At 51.0% G+C, this 19,479-nt stretch overlaps 1 protein-coding gene across 1 annotated transcript; it reads right to left on the bottom strand.

Annotated features, from left to right (window-relative positions):
* Positions 1–8,915: 8,915 nt before the first annotated feature.
* LOC121835094 lies at positions 8,916–11,630 on the bottom strand. Its single transcript, XM_042289033.1, has 2 exons — positions 9,855–11,630; positions 8,916–9,428 (listed from the first exon to the last, which is right to left on the bottom strand). Exons 1-2 carry the CDS (start codon positions 11,628–11,630, stop codon positions 9,285–9,287), a joined length of 1,920 nt encoding a protein of 639 aa, XP_042144967.1. The 3' UTR covers positions 8,916–9,284.
* Positions 11,631–19,479: the final 7,849 nt, after the last annotated feature.

Below are 19,479 nucleotides of genomic sequence, written 5' to 3'. Positions count from 1 at the left end.
CGTCTTTCCAGTACGAGCTGAGGGAAGGTGACAAAAGCGTTCATCGCCTGCAAGCAGTTCCCTTATTCAGCCCGCTTTGCTCCTCGATCTGGTCGACAGCACAACGCACGCGCACTGGCAATCGATCGGCGCAGAAGGCATCCGACATTGAAATGCAAATGGTCTTCATTATTTGAGTTACTCCTTGTCTTAAATCTAAACTCTCTAATCATTACTGGATACCCTTCCCGCCTCAAGTGACCAGCACGCAGAATCTCAGCGAGAGAGCGCGGCAAAACGGCAGAAGCATGCATCTTGGAGTCGCCTGGAGCTCTGCGGGGCGTGTTGCGTTTGGCCGAGCAGGACTCCAGGCCACGGCGAGAAGACGACACCGGGATCAGGGCAGACGGACTTTTTAATCCGGGCAAGCTGGCCGACAGACGAAAACCGAAGAACAATACCGGCGGCGGCGCGACCGACTTTTATCGGCTGCTGCCATGAACAAATGAAGAAAAAGTGCGATGCCGAAGATATCGCTTTTGGCGCGGCGGCTATCAACAATCGCGCGTTCCTGCTGCGCTCATGCGTGACAACGCAACAACTTCTCCCCCACGGAAGACCAAGGGGGGGGGGGGGGGTGCGAATCTTTGGCTCGTATCCCCGGTAGAGTCCGTGGATCGTGTTTCCGGCCGGCGCACGATGCAGGAAAAGGTATGTTGTGACGCGGAGGCAGAGTCCAGGGGTCGGCGAAGACAGCGCACTGGAGAGGAGTCTTCTTCCTGCAGAGTCGGTCCGTGCTTTGAAGGCGTTGCGTTTTTCCGGCCGCCACACGATGCAGGTCCAGGTATGTCGGGGCGCTGAGCGAAGGGTCGACGATGGCACCGCACTGGAGAGGCGTCTGGTCCCCGTGGGAGTTGGTCCGTGCTTTCGAAGGTGTGGAGCCTGACGTCAAGATGCCTGGGCAACGGAAGAGAATTCGAACCCAGCAACTCCACAAACAGCGGCCAAGCGAAGGCAGGCCCGCCCTCTGGTACGCAGAGTGCTTTACATCGAGCAATGCTACAAGAACCTATGGCAACCAGAAAGGGGACCCCCATCGGCACTGGTAAAAATGTATTATAAAAAAAAAAAAACGATTTACCCTCTCCCCCATGCCATTCCTCTCCTAGACAGAGAAATCCCTGCTCAAGCTGTCTGCGTTAGTGTGCAGGGATCCTTTTTCTGTGCTTAACAGTGAACACGTACGGTTGCAGACTTAGACTCCAACCGAGCAATCTGCCATTTTTGTTCGACATCTGTTGGAGCCACGTTAGCGGTCGGTGGTCTGTGATGAAAACAAATGGCGACCCCGACAAGTAACATGAACGTTTTTCTACCGCCCACACAAGGCAAGCGCACTCTTTTCAATTGTGCTGTACGCCTGCTCTCGAGCGCTTAATTTCCTGCTCACGTACTGGATCGGGTGCTCTCCCCCGTCTGCGCTTTCTTGGCTCAGGACTACCTCAACCCCTTTTCGCTGGCGTCACACTCCACGAGGAAAGGTTTCGAGTGGTCCGGGCTTGCCAAAACGGGCTTACTCATCAAGGTGTTTTTAAGGGCGTCAAAAGATGCCCGTTTGTCTTTGTCCCACTTTACGCGATTAGGCGCGTTTTTCAACGCATCAGTAAGCGGACTAGCCAGCTCGGAAAACCCCTTGATGTAGTGTTGGTAATACCCAATTAAGCCCAAAAATGTACGAATCTGCGTTTTTGTTTCTGGACGCAGAAACTCCTTGATCGCCAGCACCTTTACTTCCAATGGGCTCCGGTGGCCTTGGCCTACTGTGTGTCCGAGGTAATCTACCTCTGAGCGACCAAACTTGCACTTCTGTGCTTTCAGAGTTAGTCCCGCCTGGCGAAGTCTCGAAAAGACTTCTCTTAGATGGTCCAAGTGTTCGGACCAGGTGTCAGAAAAGATTGCAATATCGTCTAAATAGGGTAGAGCAAAACTTTCTAACCCTGCAAGCCTGTGACCGTAATGCTCGCCCGTAGACAAGCTCCTCTGGGCTGAAGCCCGTTGACTCGTGTGCCATTGAACGAAGGGCAAAAAGCATGGCAGGCAACGTTGCGTGCCAGTACATCTTTTTCTCATAACACAAAGCCCGCAGAACGCGCTTCATTGCGGAGTGTACCTTCTCTACTCTGTTGCTCTGTGGGTGGTTGACCGAGCTGTGGTAAATCTTAATGCCGCACTTTTGGAGAAAAGCTGTGGTCAACGCGCTTGTAAACACGCTGCCAAGGTCTGACTGGATTTCGCTCGGAAATCCAACGCGCGCACAAATGGACAAAAGTGCATCCAGGACTTCCACGGACGTTGCATCGCGCAAGGGCACTGCTTCGGGGAATTTAGTGGCAGGGCATACCATTGTCAGCAGATATTTAAAGCTTTCTTTTGTTGCGGGTAGCGGACCCACAATGTCCACAATGACTCTGCGGAAAGGTTCGGTAATAATTGGGACCGCTGTCATGGGTGCCTTGCGTTTTTCATTAGGTCGACCCGTCCGCTGACAGACGTCACAGCTCCGAACGAAATGTTCGACATCTTTAAAGCAACCTGGCCAGTAGTACTGGCTTTGGAGCCTTGCTTTGGTCTTGTTGATACCTAGGTGGCCCGACCAACCCGCCCGGTGAGACAATTACAAAAGGTTTTCTCGGTACTTCAGAGGAACGACGATTTGGTCGACGTTCATCTCTTTCTTTCCACGGAACTCACGGTACAGTATTCCCTTCTTTTCAAAGAACCTTGAGCTGCTCGAATTAGGGTTTTGAATGCTCTCCCAACATTTTATTAATGTGGAGTCACTCTTTTGCTCTGCAATCAAGGTTGCCCTATCTATTGCAGCGAGCGCCTTAAAATCAGTGCTCGTCGGAGGGATGAACATCAATTCATCGTCCACTCTTTCCTCGTCACGGTCTGGCCCATTTAAAGCGTGACGCTCGTCATTTTCGACGGGATCGTGCAAGTCATCTGTTGCGCTGGCTTGTGAAGCTACAGCCTGCTCTACATTTTTTTCGCAGCTTTTCTTTGTCATCGATCTCGTGACAACCATGACCGGGTTCATGTCAAGCGTTATCCCTGACTTAAGCAGTTCCTTTGCGGTTCTGTTGGACAAAAGATACGGGCACCTCGGCAAGACGTTGTCCGAGACTGCGGCCTCGGTTTCCACCTCTCCAAAGGTGCCTTTCAGGATTACTTTCGCAACAGGTAGGCTGACAGTACCTCCTTCCAGAGCCTGCCTCAGGCACACGTATTCGCCTGTGAAGTCGTTCTCGTTCACGAAAGAGTGCACGACGTCGTACGTCGCGCCGGTGTACCGTAACACCTTGCAAGTTTTACCGTTTACGTCCATGTCGTGAAGGTATGGACCTAACAAGTCCTCGTCCTTCTCGAGAACGAGCTGCACTGGGGAGACCTTTGGGACACGACATCCAGCAGCCACGTGTCCTGGCTTTTGGCACCGGAAGCATACTATTGGTTTCCGTGCTTCGAACGACTTCTTCAGGCGTGTTTCGGGGGACTCGTCTTTAAGAACTGGCTTGTTCGCGTTCTTTTCCGACGTGTGGAATCTTTTGGTTCCCCCAGACGAAGCCCCCAGAGGCCGGTCAGTCTTCCCTAGGTCGCAACTTGATCCCCTCTTTGCACAGTACTCATCTGCATATTCTGCTGCCTTGCGTACTGTTCCCACGTCCGGTCGATCCTGAACCCATTCTCTGAGCTTTTCAGGCAATGTACGATAGAACTGCTCTAAGCAAAATTGCTCAAACATCTTCCTTTTGTCCTCATACGCCTGAGCTCCTTTGAGCCAGTTTTCCAGAAAACTAGCTAGCTTATATGCGAACTCTGAGTAGCTCTCTTGTAGGCCTTTCCTGGCTTCTCGAAATTTCAAACGGAAAGCTTCGGGTGACAGCTTATATTTTCTCAACAATGCACCCTTCACAGCCGTGTAATTTTCGCCTTCTTCTGGCAGTAACCTTGCCAGTACATCAGCTGCTTCGGCCGGCAACGCGCTTAGAAGCCTCTGAGGCCAAGACGACTCTTCGAAACCCATCCTGACACATGTGCGCTCGAAGTTGGTTAAGAAGAATCCCAATTCGCTTCCAACAGAAAAGGGCTGAAGAAAACTTTTCATGTCATAGTTAACTGCTTTCGCGACTCCAACAACGGTCATTTCCGAATTTGGCTTTAGCTGCTCGAGTTTCAGTTGTTTCAGTTGTTTGTCTCTTTCTTTCTCTAGGCGTCGTTCCTTTTCCTCATCGACAGCTTCGGCAACTTCGTCATCCCCGGCTCCGCAGCCCAAAATTGTTTTGACTATGTCTGGCCTTCGCATTGCCTTGCTTACATCCAAACCGAGCTCTTCAGCTACGGCTAAAGAGCTCGTAGGTACCCCCCCCCCCCCCCCCGCCTCTCACACCATTTTTACTTCTTTTTAATTTTGAACGAGGTAAGGACGTTCTTTTTTTTATTTTCACTGTAAACATTCACTACGTAAAATTGGCGTCCAGTTTATGGTTATTTGTCCGCCGAATCGAACGGTCCGAAAAGCCTGGTTTCGGTTATGATTCAGGTGGCCTGCGCCACCTCGAAAGTTGTAAATTGAGACCGCGCAGAAATCTCCGGTACATCCTAGATTGTGCTAGTTTCGAAACACATATTATTGAGATACTTGAGCCTGATTCACTGCAGCCAAAGGTTGTAAGACGCACGGACCGCTCGGTTTCCGTGCACTGCAAAAAAAAAAAAAGTAAAAAAAGATATGTGCGAAAAAAAAACGAAAAACAACTGCATCAGTCAAAAATGTGAACTGTATATTGTTTCTGCTGATAAACCAAGGAAGAAGAGGTGAGTAGGAATCAAAACGTTGGTTGCCCATTTAGGGTTGGCGGAATGTCCTCTATTTGTAAAGAAATTATAATATGGACTGTTCACGCCCAAATGTTTACACATATAAAAGAAAATACAAAAAAAAAACATTAATCGCGGACGTGGTTCGGGTGTTGGGTGGACATTATGTGGGAACGCGTTCTAATTATACAAACAGGAGTGCCAACCGAACCAAGACCATTTACACAAAGTGTTGGTGAGCACCGTGCGAACGTATAAAGAACTCGTATACGTAAGCCAATAAATGGATTGCAATTCATCTTCGAGTAAAGCTCTCGGTTTGTGGTGTATATGTACCTAATAAAATATTCAAGCAAAACACAGCAACATTGGCAGCGACTTTGACTTTTAAGGTTATATAATGCTTGAAATGCATGCTATGGAATTGGCGAGGGAATGCGTGTAAGACGTGACGTATATTTTCCCGCTAAATATAGCGGCGATACTGAATGATTGTATGGTCAGGTGACGTTTGTGTCTCCCGCTAAACTTAGCGGGGAAACTGGACTGGTGTCTAGGTCACAGGACGTGAATGTTCCTGCTAAATTTAGAGTGGAAACTTAGTTGACGTACAAATTACGTGGCGTTCATTTCCCCAAGGCGTATGGGTCACGCAACGTCACTTTCGCCGCTAAATTTAGCGGAAAATGCACGAACGGACGGACGGACGGACGGACACAATTTTGGGATGGGGAATAGTGTTAAAAAGCATTTCATGCTTTAAGAAGGAAAGATTCTGTTATTTTTATGCACTTGGAGGAAAACGGTCGCTAGATGCATCACCTAAATACGCCTTTACGAAATCTTTAATTTAATTCCTTTCATTGGTTTGTTATAGGAATTGTATTTCGCCCATTTCCGTTCAGATGCACCCTGTAGAAGATAATGTCTGCGTTTTGCTCCTCTGAAGTCAAAGCAAACACGCAGGGTTTGTCCCCGGGTGTTAGCTCTGGGACAAGGTTATTTGAACCGTTAAGGATGTGCACTTTTCTAGTGTGCAGTGTCGTCTACTCATTTGTTGAGCCGGCGTTGGAATGCGGTTTCAGGTGTACTGCTTCAATAAGATGCCCGTTACTTCCCCGAAAATGTTTGATATTAGAATACGAAATTTCTTGAGCCCGTAAAGAAATATCGGCATGTTATTTCATCTAAAGTGTTACAATGATGTTATGAGAACGAAACTATTTCCATTTTTTTTTCTCGAAAATTTGCGTTAGTTTGTTCTTAATGTGGCAAAGGCAAGGGGTATGATAATCGCTGCCCGGCTTCCAGGATGAACGTGTAACTTATCCCAATTGTTCGAAGGGTTTTAAAATACGGTTACACTCCGGTATTCATTATTTAAACTTTTGAAGTTTTTTTTTTTTTAACTTATGGCAGTGACAAGCTTGTGCTGTACCGCGGTTTCCGCAACCCCCTGTTTATTTCTTATTCTTTTTTTTTTGTTTCTGCCTTCTCAAATCCATGCTGAGCAAAGACTCTGCGCTCTCCTTCGCCTCTCGTGTGTCCTCGATGCGCGTTGAGAAATCTAGGGTACTCCGCTTCCGGACAGCCCTACCTCGTTTTCCTAATGGAACCCCGTTGATTGGGTTTCAAGTAGCAGACTGTTTTTGAACTGTTCGCCCAACGCTCACTTCTAATAAATCCGCTGTTCACAGTAGTTTTAGTAAATTGCGACTGTTCCCAACATGGTAGTGAGGTAAGGGTTTCAAAATGCATTTGCTGTCGATTGAAATCCAAGAAGTCATTAGTAAACATTCTTTAAATTGGGAAAGACGTGAGCAGCACTTGGAAGACGGCTTAGCAATACCTCTGAAATCACTGAACGAGCTAGCAATCTTCTGAAGATGCATTAGCGGAGTTTTCAAATCGCCAAAATTGGTAACTACCTGTTTTTGTTGCACGTTGTTCGTACTGCAAAGTGCAATCGTCGACCGTCCACGCACACTTCTTAACTTTCTAGCATCGATATCATCGAGTCAACATGAGTGGCGTTGGCTAAGCATCGCACAGGTTAGCAGGGCGCAGTGTTGGAACTACGGTGCCTAGAACGCGTCTCCGACTGGTGTGTTTACCGGGTCCAAAAAAGTGGTCCCTCGATTTCCGACTGATGACGTCATGTCTTTTTGGCTGGCAGAAAATTTGATACTGAAAAACTTTTTACCAAGCCTTCGGTCTGTTAAGCATCCCGATAGCTGTGGTATAAGTGGCAGACTCCTGTTCTGCTGCAGGTCGCTCTCCAATGCGGCAGTCCACGGACGCTAAAGCAGCCGGAATTGGGACGCCTGGAACGCCGTGACGACAGCGACACTCGGGTTCGCTCGTGCTTTAGCCAGCATTTCTACGGCCAACCGCCAGGATCGCGACAGGCAACAGCATGACACTCCGGCTTCTGTGACGTGTTTTGTTGACAGTTGGGGACCACTTTTGATGTATGGGCGGGATAGGACGCTAAACACACCAGTCGGAGACGCGCTCCAGGCACCATGGTTGGAACTAACGCGTTACAAGTAACGACGGTACTGCTAACGCGTTAGTTTTTTTACTACGTACTCGTTAGAATCCCAAATGAGTAACGAGTAAAGTAATGTCATTATTATTTTACGGTATCTGCTATGAAATTACGTTACCCGTTACTCGTTACTTTTGTATAAAAATGGCCGCATGACAGTTTAAAAGCAAAATAATTTTTATTCTGCGCACTACAAAAGGTGGCAAAGAAACCCCCAAAAAGCTATGTATAAACGGCGTCATTTCAAGCTCTCTCGGAAGACACTTTCAACATTCCCACGACCGGGCCCAGAAGACGCGAGATTATCGCTTTGCGGAATTCCTAAGCGTCCTTGCTGCAGTCGTTGTATCGAAGCTACTAATGTCACATTCGTGTGGGGCGAGCACTGCACCGAGAAAATGCTGCCCCCAAAGCCACGCCACTGTGTAGGCGCACCACACGACCCACTACCAAGCAAACGCGAAGCATCCCGCCGTGCGACGCGCTGGGTGTGGTCACTGCAAGGGCAAAACATGAATGGGTGGACGGTAAAAAATATCCGCAAGAGTGGGGCGGCGGCTCGCGCCATCTAGCGAGGAATGAAAGTAACAAATTGTCGTCCGAGTAGACGGTTCAAGTATGTATTGTTAGAAAGAAAATTCGCCCGCCAACTTAAAAACAAAAACACATGGACTATGAAACAGAGCGTTCACAGATATGCGGTTTTATTGTCGTACTGCTGACAAGCAATAGGAACACGTCCGGTGTGAAAATCAACAGAGGCGAGGGTACACAGCGGTTAAACGAAAAACAAGAAATTTAGTTAGGCGATAAAAAGCCGCGCACGGCGACAACACGACAAAACCATCAAAACCGACAAAACCATCAGAACACTTTCACGAACCTTCGAGCAGCGGGGCCGCGAAAAAAAACAAGACAACACTCAATCCCCGACACAACGCGAAACAACTCGCCGCTCGCGATACAAATTGCAGCCGGGAAACAAGTTCGCCGGTGCAAAGAAGACGAAAGTTCCGAAAAAGGAAGGTCCCCACTTCTGCAACCGCCTCTTCACCTTTGTCCGTGAAGGCGCCCGACGTTCGTCGATCGGGTTAGTTTCCGTTCGACGGGCTGCGGTTCCAATCTGCCGGCACCTTGAAGCAACTCCCTTAGGACTGATATAATAGTTTATTAGATATTTACAGCAAGAAGCATGTTGAGTCCCGCGCGGGGTCTGTCCCCCCGACAAAAGAGTCCCTGCTTTTATAACGTTCAGCCAAGGGGGAGAACGAGACGTCAGTCACGTAGGCCGCGTAGCCCGCATGCAGCTAGAGTATCCGGTGTCGCCGGAACGTGCTACACCGCCGTTCGGATGAGGCGCTCGCGGACCGGAGCTTGGCCGTCCCGACCGTAGTCCAAGGCCGAGGAAAGGACGGGGTGTGTCGTCGACCGCATCCCGTACGGTAGGCCAAGAGCGCAACGTGATGCCGCGCACGTAGCACCTCCGAAGACTACACCCGCGTTCCCCGGCGTGTGTGCGATTGAGGTCATCGCCGTCAGTCCTTGAGGTTTGCGCCGTTGCTCGGTGTTGCGTCGATCCCAGGTGTTCCGCCGCCGGGTGCTGCATCTTGAGCAGGCGGCTTCAGCACAGCGTGATGGCCTTGTCTCCTCCAACCACGCGCTCCATCTGTGTCAGGAGCTTTGTACATGCGCAGTTGAGCCCGACACCTCCCTTCTGACTGTGATGCACACCACATTGGGATGCATCACATCACCAAGAGGAGCTCAACGTCTTTGCGTCCGGGTGTAGACTGTACCCCCGCTCCCGCGAACACAAGTCATGATAGAGCCTTGAGTACTGCGAATTGCCCGCTCCGCCTGTGCCCTCGGGCCCCTACTGCGTTTCTTCATTGGCACCCACCAGCCTCGACAGTGCATCGGCGTTCGCGTTTTCGACTCCCCTTTTGTGCTCAATGGTCAGATTGAATCTCTGTAGCGCTAGAGCCCATCGAGTCAGCTTCGCGCTGTGCGGACTGCTCAGAGCCAGATACTTTAGTGGATTGTGGTCAGTCACCACGCGGACCTGTGCGCCAAAAAGCCAGACCTCCAATGTATCCAATGCCCAGATGATTGCGTAGGCCTCCTTTTCTATTGTGGCCCAGCGAGCCTGGGTCGGACCGAGCTTCTTACTTAAAAATGCAACCGGACACCCCTTGCCCTGGTCATTGAGCTGCGCAACACACGCTCCGACTGCATAATTGGAGGCATCGATGGCAAGGATGTACTCGCGATTGGGGTCAGGTGCGTAAAGCGATGCCGCGCGCTAGAGGCAGTCCTTTATGTTTTCAAATGCGCTCTGCGCCTCGGTATCCCAAGGCAGCTGTTGTGGTGTTCGCCTGTTGGTCAGATTAGTGAGAGGTAGCACTATGCGGGCGTACTCCGGAACGTACTGCCGGTAGTAATTGGCTAACCCCAAGAAACTCCTGAGCTCCCTTTTTGTCTGCGGTGCAGGTATTTCCTCAATCGCCTTGACCTTCGCTGGGTCTACATTGAGTTTTCCGGAGCCTACAACATGCCCCAGAAACTCAACCTCTGGTTTCGCGAAACGACACTTGGCTGCATTTACTCTAAAGGCTGAGGCCGCGACTGCAGTGAGCACCTTCTCAAGGTGCTGGAGGTGCTCCTCCCATGTCTTGGAGAATACCGCGAGATCGTCAATATACGCGCAAGCGTATTCCCTGTGGGCTGCCAGCATGCCATTGATAATTCTCTGGAACGTGGCGCTCGCATTCTTCAGTCCAAATGGCATTACCCTCCAGGCGTACTGCCCAACCGGTGTCACGAATGCCGTGAGAGCTTGTGCTTGCTCATCCAATGGTATTTGCCAATATCCCCTTAACATATCAATCAAGGTTATATACTTCGCCTTTGCCACCTGCAGCAGCAACTCGGAGGGTAGACTCATCGGGAATGCGTCTGGTTCGGTGATGCTGTTGAGCTTACGATAATCGCAGCACAGCCTCAACCCCCCATCCTTTTTGCTTACGCATACGATTGGATACGCGTGCGGGCTCTCAACAGGGTATATCAGGTCCCACGCCAACAGCTCATGTACTTGCCGTTTGACTTCCTTTCGGAAAGACATTGGTACCTTATACGGATGAACGGGCTGTCGCGCCGCTCCCTCCTTGATCTTTATTTTGTGCATGCCAACTGTGCACCTTCCTGGCCTGTCCCTGAAGACCTGGCCGTGCCTAGTGACCAGCGCGACAACCTCAGCACACTGTGACGGCTTCAAGGGACTCAACGCAGCGAGTGGTATTCGATGGTTTCGTTCACCCTGCGGTGGAAATGTTTGGATGTCCCCAAAATCACTGTCACCCTCGAAAATCAAACCCACGGCGCCAACCCGGGCGTGGTACGCGCGAAGCTTGTTTGCGTGTACTGATCGAGATGTTCCATCCTCCGTTTCAATCAAGTAACTGTGCGGCCGTAACTTGCGCACTACCTTAGCAGGTCCTTTCCATTTGGCCACTAATTTGCCCTCGCCCTCTCTCTCGAGCCATAAAACCTGCTGCCCCTCTCTAAACTGTTTGTCTGTCACCCGCAGATTATACCTGCTAGCGTACCTACATTGCTCCACCGTAGTACTGTCTTCGGCCCTTGCGTTAGCCTCAATTAACCTTTCGCGCAAGCGCGATAGGTATTCCTCTGCGGACACGCCCAGAGTGTCCGGGAAAGCCCAATCGCCAGACCATGTCTTTTGAAGAATCGAGAGTGGCCCCACTAATACCCTCCCGTACATCAGCTCAAATGGCAATTTACCCGTCGTTACGTTCGGGACCTCTCTGTAAGCCCAAAGCAGGAACGGTACAAACTTGTCCCACTCCCGTCCATGCTCCCTCACAATGTGAAAAAGCATCGACTTGAATGTTCCATTCCAACGTTCGACGAGTCCGTTACTTTGTGGGTGGTCCGGCGTGGAGAATCTCGGGCACGCCCCTAGCTTCGACAGCAGCTGCTGGGTCACCTTTGCAGTGAAATTTGTCCCCTGATCACTACACACCACCTCGGGGACTCCCAGACGCGCGAAGATTTCCAATAACGCATCACACGTGGCCTTTGCTGTCAGTGTCCTGAGGCACACTACTTCTGGCCATCTTGTGTTAACGTCTACTACGCACAATGCGTATCTGTGACCACGCGCCGATGGCGGGTCAATCGGACCGATGCAGTCCATGTTAACCACCTGAAAAGCGGTTTCCGGTCTGGCCAGTGGCGTGATTGGTACGCGGTCCAGCGTACGAGCTGGGGACCTCACCTGACACGAAGGACACGAACGGCAGTATTCTCTTACGTCCCGCGTTATACTTGGCCAGAAAAAGGAGCCCTTTATACGTTGCAGCGTTTTCCGCTCACCGAGGTGCCCCGCCCACGTAGAATCGTGTGCCATCTTCAGCACCTTTGAGCGGCGATCTGACGGTACCACGAGCTGACAGCACTGATGTCCTGCGATCGGTTCCTGATGGAACAGCAACTCGTCGGGTATTGTCATGCCATGCGTCCCCTCTCTAGCCTGTGCCCATGCCTCACGCAACGACTCATCTGCCAATTGCGCCTCGCGAAACTGTTACCGCGTCGTTCGCGTCTGCGCGCTACCGCCCTCCAAGCTCTCAGCCTCCACCGCGCAAGACAGCGTATTTTCAGTGCGTTCTAGTTCGTCTAAGCTTTCTTCCTCTTCCACTTCTTCACCACGCATTTATATGTCCTCCTGAACTTCGCATCTCACTCTCTACTTGAGCAGCTGGTCGTAGTCCTCGAGAGTGATCAAAACATCCACTCCCGTGACTAGCCTGTCGGTAAGCGCACACAAGACTCCTCGTTCTGACGGATTGAATGACACGAGCGGTACGCCCTCTGTCGACGTTAACGGAACGTAGGCCAGCTCTGCAATGACCTGTTCTCCAAACGCACCAGTCAACTTTATGGTCGACCCTGCACTCTCATATTTCTGACAAGCTGCCTTTCTAACAACTGTTATGTCCGCCCCTGAATCAACCCTTGCGCGTAATGTCCGACCTGCGTTAGTCAGTGTTACTCCTCTCGTACCGACGACCTTGCTCACTTTAGGTAGCCCTATTCGAGCTTGGGGAGCTTCCTCCTCATACTGCGGGAAGGATACCCGAGCAACGACAGACCTGTCTCTGCCCTTGACGAGGCGCACTTCCGTGGTTTCCCTCGCTAGGCACTGCTTAGCTATGTGCCCCGTTGCGTGGGACTTGAAGCACTGTATCCTTATGCGTGCGTCCCAGTTGCCTTTCTTTGCTTGCGACGACGCCACAGCCTCGCCTGCCGTCAAATTCGCAACCGGCGCACCCGTGCTAGACACCACAGCAGGCCTGTTCTTACGGCTTTCGTCGTAACTCTCTGCTAGCTTCACTACCTCGCTAGGCCTGAGGAAACCTGGTTTTTCATTCAAAATAACATGCGCCCGCGCTTCCGCAGTTAAACACTCCCTCAAACGGTCTGCTACTGTCAGCTGTTTAAATTCTCGCAGCGAGCTCACCTTGCAACTTTCCAGATAGTAATCAACGTAATTTTCTAACCTCACTGAGAATTGCTCTCAAGTTTCCTTCGCTCCCATAGTCGACCCAGAAAACAAACGCTTGTATTCAGCCGCGGAAAGCCGCAAACCATCCAAAATTTTGCTTTTCAGAGCAGCGTAATCTCTTCTCTCTTCCGAAGAGAGCCACGTGAGAAGACCCCGTGCCCGCTCACTAAGCCGCGGCAAGACCAGTCCGGCCCACCACTCGCGTGGCACCTCGTACGACTCAAGGGTGGCTTCTACATCTTCGAACCAGCTAGGCACGAGTGCCTCCTGGCTCGGCATTGGCGCAAGAACACCTTTTAATAGACCTGCAAATTTCAGCCGTCTATCCTCGTCCACTTTTGCGCCCACCGCGAAGCTGCTGTCAACCTCGTCAGGCTCTGCACTCCTTTGTGATTGCAGCCGCTGAACTTCCAGCTCCATTCGCTGCCTCTCTCGTTCTGCTTCAGCAATTTTTAACTGTAACTGCAGCAGCATAATCTGCTGCTCCGACGCCGCCTCTGATGTGGTATTTGCTCCTCCCGTCTGATCTGTAAGTGACAACTCATCTCCCGCCCCATCCGCCATTTCCCGGTTTCCTTAGCGATATCACTCCTCAAAACCCAAGGCTTTGGCATAACATGCGCCCAACAGGAACCAAGGGGGTACTCGCCTAGCTACCGAAGCGCTGCGCTGCGTGGCCCTCGGTGCCCCGGCTGGTCGGATTAGCTTGGAGTGTCCGATGGCTCTCCACGTTTCAGCTTGAGGTCGCCGCCTTCACCAGTCCCGGTCGTCCCTCGTCACAGCGGAGTTCTTCAGCTCAGCCTAAGCAGATCCTGTCGACTGCGCCACTTCTGCAACCGCCTCTTCACCTTTGTCCGTGAAGGCGCCCGACGTTCGTCGATCGGGTTAGTTTCCCTTTGACGGGCTGCGGTTCGAATCTGCCGGCACCTTGAAGCAACTCGCTTAGGACTGATATAATAGTTTATTACATATTTACAGCAAGAAGCATGTTGAGTCCCGCTCGGGTTCTGTCCCCCCGTCAAAAGAGTCCCCTGCTTTAATAACGTTCAGCCAAGGGCGAGAACGAGACGTCAGTCACGTAGGCCGCGTAGCCCGCATGCAGCTAGAGTATCCGGTGTCGCCGGAACGTGCCACACCGCCGTTCGGATGAGGCGCTCGCGGACCGGAGCTTGGCTGTCCCGACCGTAGTCCAAGGCCGAGGAAACGACGGGGTGTGTCGTCGACCGCATCCCGTACGGTAGGCCAAGGGCGCTACGTGATGCCGCGCACGTAGCACCTCCGAAGACTACACCCGCGTTCCCCGGCGTGTGTGCGGTTGAGGTCATCGCCGTCAGTCCTTGAGGTTTGCGCCGTTGCTCGGTGTTGCGTCGATCCCAGGTGTTCCGCCGCCGGGTGCTGCATCTTGAGCAGGCGGCTTCAGCACAGCGTGATGGCCTTGTCTCCTCCAACCACGCGCTCCATCTGTGTCAGGAGCTTTGTACATGCGCAGTTGAGCCCGACATCCCCACTGCGGGACCCAAAGTCCAGGGAAAAGTTCAAACGAAGCCCGAAGACTCACCGACATCTTCAATCCGACGAACGACAAAGGCTTCACGTGCCTGGCGTAGTGGACTGTTTGCTCGGCGGCCGACGCAACGGAGCACCGCACGCGCACACACGCACTTCCCGAAAAGGGAAAAACCGACGCCCGTCGTCACGGCTGGAATCGTAGCCAGAGCAGAGGGCTTGAGGGAAAGAAGATAGCAGCGCCGACATCACGTTCTCTTGAGCTGCGGGCCGCCATGTTTCGCGAGACGAGGAAGACCGACGACGTGGCGAGAGAGAGAGAGGATGTGCCGAAGGAAGCGGAGAGCGTTAACTCAAGGTCGCAGTGCGAGGACCTGCATGGTCTCCTTCCGACGGTGCAGCTGGTGCAGCAACGCACCAGTGCCGCGCGCCGCATGAAGTCCCTGGCAAACGTAGTGCAGCCGCACCGACACGACCAGGCGAACGTGACGCGTCCGTCGGTGCAGCGCGGTGCGGTACGGCGCGGCCCGTGCGAATGTGACATTAGACCACCGTCGCCGCGCCCTGAAGAAGCAACCGTCTCGCTGGAAAGAGACATCCGCTGAGAAGGCAGCAGTCTGCCGCTGCTCGAAGGATTCTGCCTAATCGTCCCTAGCTACCCCAGCTGGTCAAATCCTTTTCTTCAAAATAAATAAGTTCTCGTTCTGTCAACAACAGAAAGGATAAACTCTAAGTTTGGAAGCGTTGACGTACCCACGCTTTGAACCAAAACAAGTGACAAGGTTATTCAAGGATTGAAAGGCGTCTGTCACCAAAAGGACGCCATCATGTTTTAGAATCCCTGCCACCGTGGTACAAAGGTACGGTCTCTCGCTGTTCAGAAGGTCGCCCCCCACTCCCGTTCAGAAGGTCGCCTCCCACTAAATCCTCTGGGCATCCTTTCTCCCATAGCGCCTCAAGAATTAGACGAAAGACTGCGTAACCACCACGGACGGCTCCTTCTTTGTATCGCAGTTAGCCCCCAACTCCCTGGCATTCAAAGACCGAATTATCTTCTGCTGGACGCTGCATTCGCATTGTCCTTCTCGCAGTTCTGGTTGTGTGTGGAGGCCACTGTATCATTCTTCTAACGAAAAAAAATCGTAGCACTAATACTGATGGTTTTGTTTGCTTCGCGCTTGCTTTGCTGCTGCCGGCATAAAAAAAAAGCTTTTTGCACGTGAAAAAAAAAAGGTTTTTGGACGTGAAAGATTGGACGTCTGCCCAGTCATAACAGAGGGGAGAGCTGTCAGCGTCGCAGGTAGAGATCTGCACTGGTACGGGGCAGACCGCGGGCCAAGGGCCGGCCCGGCCCTCGGGTCGGGCTCGGGCTTCACGGCTACATTCATGAAGTGCCCGGGCCTGGTACGGGCCTTGCATTCAAGTCTGCAAGTGGTGCCAAAGCGGGCGGAAGCGACCATTACTTTTTTTTTTTTCTTTAGCGGCGTGTTCTTCGGAAGCGTACGTGTTCGGGGGTTGGGAGAGGAACCACAGTGGGGGGGATAAACAGATGCTGAAGCATTTGTGTGTGGGTGTATGTTTTTGTGTTTCGGTGTGCAGCGAATGCTTTTCCAGAGTATACCTCGCGGCGCGGCGTTCCTTTTCGTGCCCGGCGGCGCGCCGGGAACGCTTCGCACCACAAACACGCACATACACGCGCCTACACAATGTGTACCCTCGCCGGCGTAAACCATCTTTACGCACGAGTGCTTGCATCCCCAATAGATGTAAAGAGGTTCCTCTGAGGGGTACTTTTGCTGAACAATTTCTCGCAGACCACCGCATAAGACGACCAGATTGCAGTTTTTTTTTTCTTTTTTTTACGGTTGTGCGCAGCGAGAGTGGCTAATTTAGAACTTTTCCAGTCTTTTGTCCAAACCCGTCGCGATGATTCCCTTCCTTTCCAACTGTGACACGTGGTTTTCTTTACGTCTGCTTGTCATTTTTGTTTTTCCATCCTTGCCGCGCGTGTTTTGTCGCAGAAAAGGAAGCTCGGGTGATTTGTCTTAACAAGCTGCCTAGGCCTGCAGATTGGTCAAACTAATATTAGCAGCGAAAAAAAAATGATTGCAGTATTTCCTATTAGGTACCGTAATCAACTTATGTGTAGCAGCTGCAAGCGAGCTGCCATGCCGCGCAATTTGTGAGCTATTCATACTGAGCTAAAATAAAATGCAGCTGGCCCGTGAAAATTAGCTTCAAGCCGGGCCGGGCCGGCTGTCGGAAATGAATAGCGGGCCGCGGGCAAGTGCGGGCCCAAATAGACAACGGGCCGGCCTAGGCCGGGCTCCTAAATATCGTCCCGTGCAGGGTGCAGACATTTAGTTGCAGGCATCGCGGGTTGGTGGTGTCAGTCGCGTCGTCATGCTTCATCTTACGTTCATCCGGGCTCCCCAGACTGTTTTCTTTTCAGCAACTTCTGGACATGGATTGAAAGCAACGGTAGCCTATCGAAAGAAGCTCTGTTCGAAGCCACTGCATCGCAAGGTAGTTCGCGTCTAATCTCAAAATTCAAGGTTTGTAATATGTATATACCGATGTTATTAGATCACCTCAGTTGTGGAACTCCCGCGGAGGGGGCTACCCCCCTCACTCACTCCAATCCGCCAGCCGTCGTTCGAAGCGCCATCTATATTTTCGTTTCATAACTATGCGTTCCAAAGAGCCCAGCTGTAGCGCCAAATGGCGATCACAATGCCGCCATTTATCCTGCAGCGGTCACTCGAGGAACTGCACATAACATCTATTTTGGATTCAATCGGCAATTTCGGAGCCGAAACAGATACAGTGGAAAGGGTTACAGGGATGCAACCCCCCGTCTTCCCAGCGGACGCGCCGCGAATTTACCCTAAGATGAGCCTAAGTCGGGACGCTCTACCTGAAATCACCGCTGAGGCATGGTTGTATGAAAACAATATTAATTGTGCCGCGAAACCTTGCAAACTCAAGATTTTAGAAAACATCACGCGCCCCTCATTTTTTTACTAAACTCCATTAAACGTTACTACAAAAAGGGTTTTTTTTTTTTTCGTTGGTTTTTACGTTTCCAGTAACGTTGAAACGTACGTATCCTGATTCATTTACCAAAGCAGCCGCCTGGCGGCGCGTCCAGCGACGCTGGGCGAGTCGTGGCTGAGTGAGGGGGGGGGGGGGGGGGTACTGTTCGTACATTCGGCGTCTGTGGGCAGTTCCGTAACTGAGCTAACCTAATAACGTTGGTATATCCCAGGCTGAAAGTTGGAATAACGAAGAAACCGGGTTAGAACAAGGTTAGAATTTACAAATAAACCAGACTTATTTTTTAGATCTCATTGTCTTTTTGCATAACAAGTTACATCACAAAGTGCCAGCAACATAACGGGATGTGATGGTTTGTGCTACATGCGCCAAAGGCTGGACGGTTACTAGAAAACTACCTACCTGTTGTATCAATGCATACAAATATCACGAAGTTTATAAAAAAAATGGCAAAATCACTCCGACGCAGTCGTAGCATACCGCCATAATATCTGCCCTAAACGTGCTTATACAAGGAAACAATATCACCTGCATATTTCACGAAATAAATAATAACAAAATATGACAATAAGGAGGACACGAGGACTGCACTTTTGTAATATCAAACTTCGTGCTGAGGATCAAAAAACTACGTCAAACACCCGGGTGTACAAATAAAAAGTATAGCATAATTGTTTTTACGTAGGCAAATTTTTTTTTTTCCGTACGAAGTTTTGATTTGTCCTACAAGAGATGACCATCAGACAAACAATTCTAGGATTGTTATAGAGAAGTTTGTATGGCCTTTTTTGGCCAACATAGGCATGACTATGACACACAGGGTAGCGTATCGAAAGAAGCTGCTTGAAGCCATATTGCATCGCAGAGTACTTCGCGTCTAACCTTAAAAATCAAGGCTTGGAATCTGTAAATATACCGGGTTGGAATACCGAATAAACCAGGTTGGAAGAAGGTAGGAATTGAATCAGTGTAGCGATGTGGGCGAGTTGGTTCATGCTTAGAAATAATGGAACAGCGCGCAAACGCCAAGGACGGGAGGAAAAGGAGTGCACAGGACGAGCGCTGAACTGACAACTGAATATTTATTGAAAAGGACCCAACGAAAAGGACCCCTCCTTCTTTATTCCATACGCTTCTAAAATTTCCCTGGCTGTTTTATCTGCTCCCCTCCCCATGATTGTGATCTTATTGAAATCAGGATGACATTTGCATGTTCCGCAGTGCAGGGGCAAATGCCCTCCTGCTGTTGAACTAAGCGACCAGTCATGTTCGCGTGCCCTTTCATTTATGCAACGGCCCGTTTGCCCGATGTAAACTCTTCCACAGCTTAACGGGATCCTGTACACCACTCCAATCGCACAATCCACGTACTTCTTTCTGTGGTTTACAGTGCATTGGTTCCCACCCCCCCTCCTCTCGGCTACTTTAGAACAAAGGTGTGCCAGCTTACGAGGCGCCGAAAACACGACAGGGACATCAAACCTCCCCACCACCTTTTTCAGGTTGTGGGAAATTCTGTGCTGATACGGGATAACCTGAGGCCTCTTGCTAGGTCTATCCAGCCGCTGATGAGGTCCCCCCTTAATCTTTCTTAACAGCGTTTCCGCTACCGCCAGCAAAACAGAAGAAGGGTATCCCCCTGCTGCAAGCCGCACTGTCTGCTGTTCAAAGCTCTCTGCCATAGAATGGGGACAGGACTTATCAAGGGCAGCCTGCATACACGAAGACGCTATGCTTCGTTTGACGAGCTTTGAGTGGGCGGAGTCGAAGGGCAGAAGTCCCTTTTTCGTACGAGGATGGTAGGCCCAACATACGTGACTTCCTGTGAACTGTAGTTTTAAATCTAAATACTGGAGGCAGAACCCATCTTGGAGTTCATGAGTAAACCTCAGTCCCCCAGAGTTTTTTGCAAAAA

Source organism: Ixodes scapularis, unplaced genomic scaffold (assembly GCF_016920785.2).
Source record: "Ixodes scapularis isolate PalLabHiFi unplaced genomic scaffold, ASM1692078v2 PGA_scaffold11__112_contigs__length_91849675, whole genome shotgun sequence".
NCBI lineage: Eukaryota > Metazoa > Arthropoda > Arachnida > Ixodida > Ixodidae > Ixodes > Ixodes scapularis.
The sequence above is the reverse complement of the archived record's forward strand: the minus strand, read 5'-3'. Positions and strand labels throughout refer to the sequence as shown.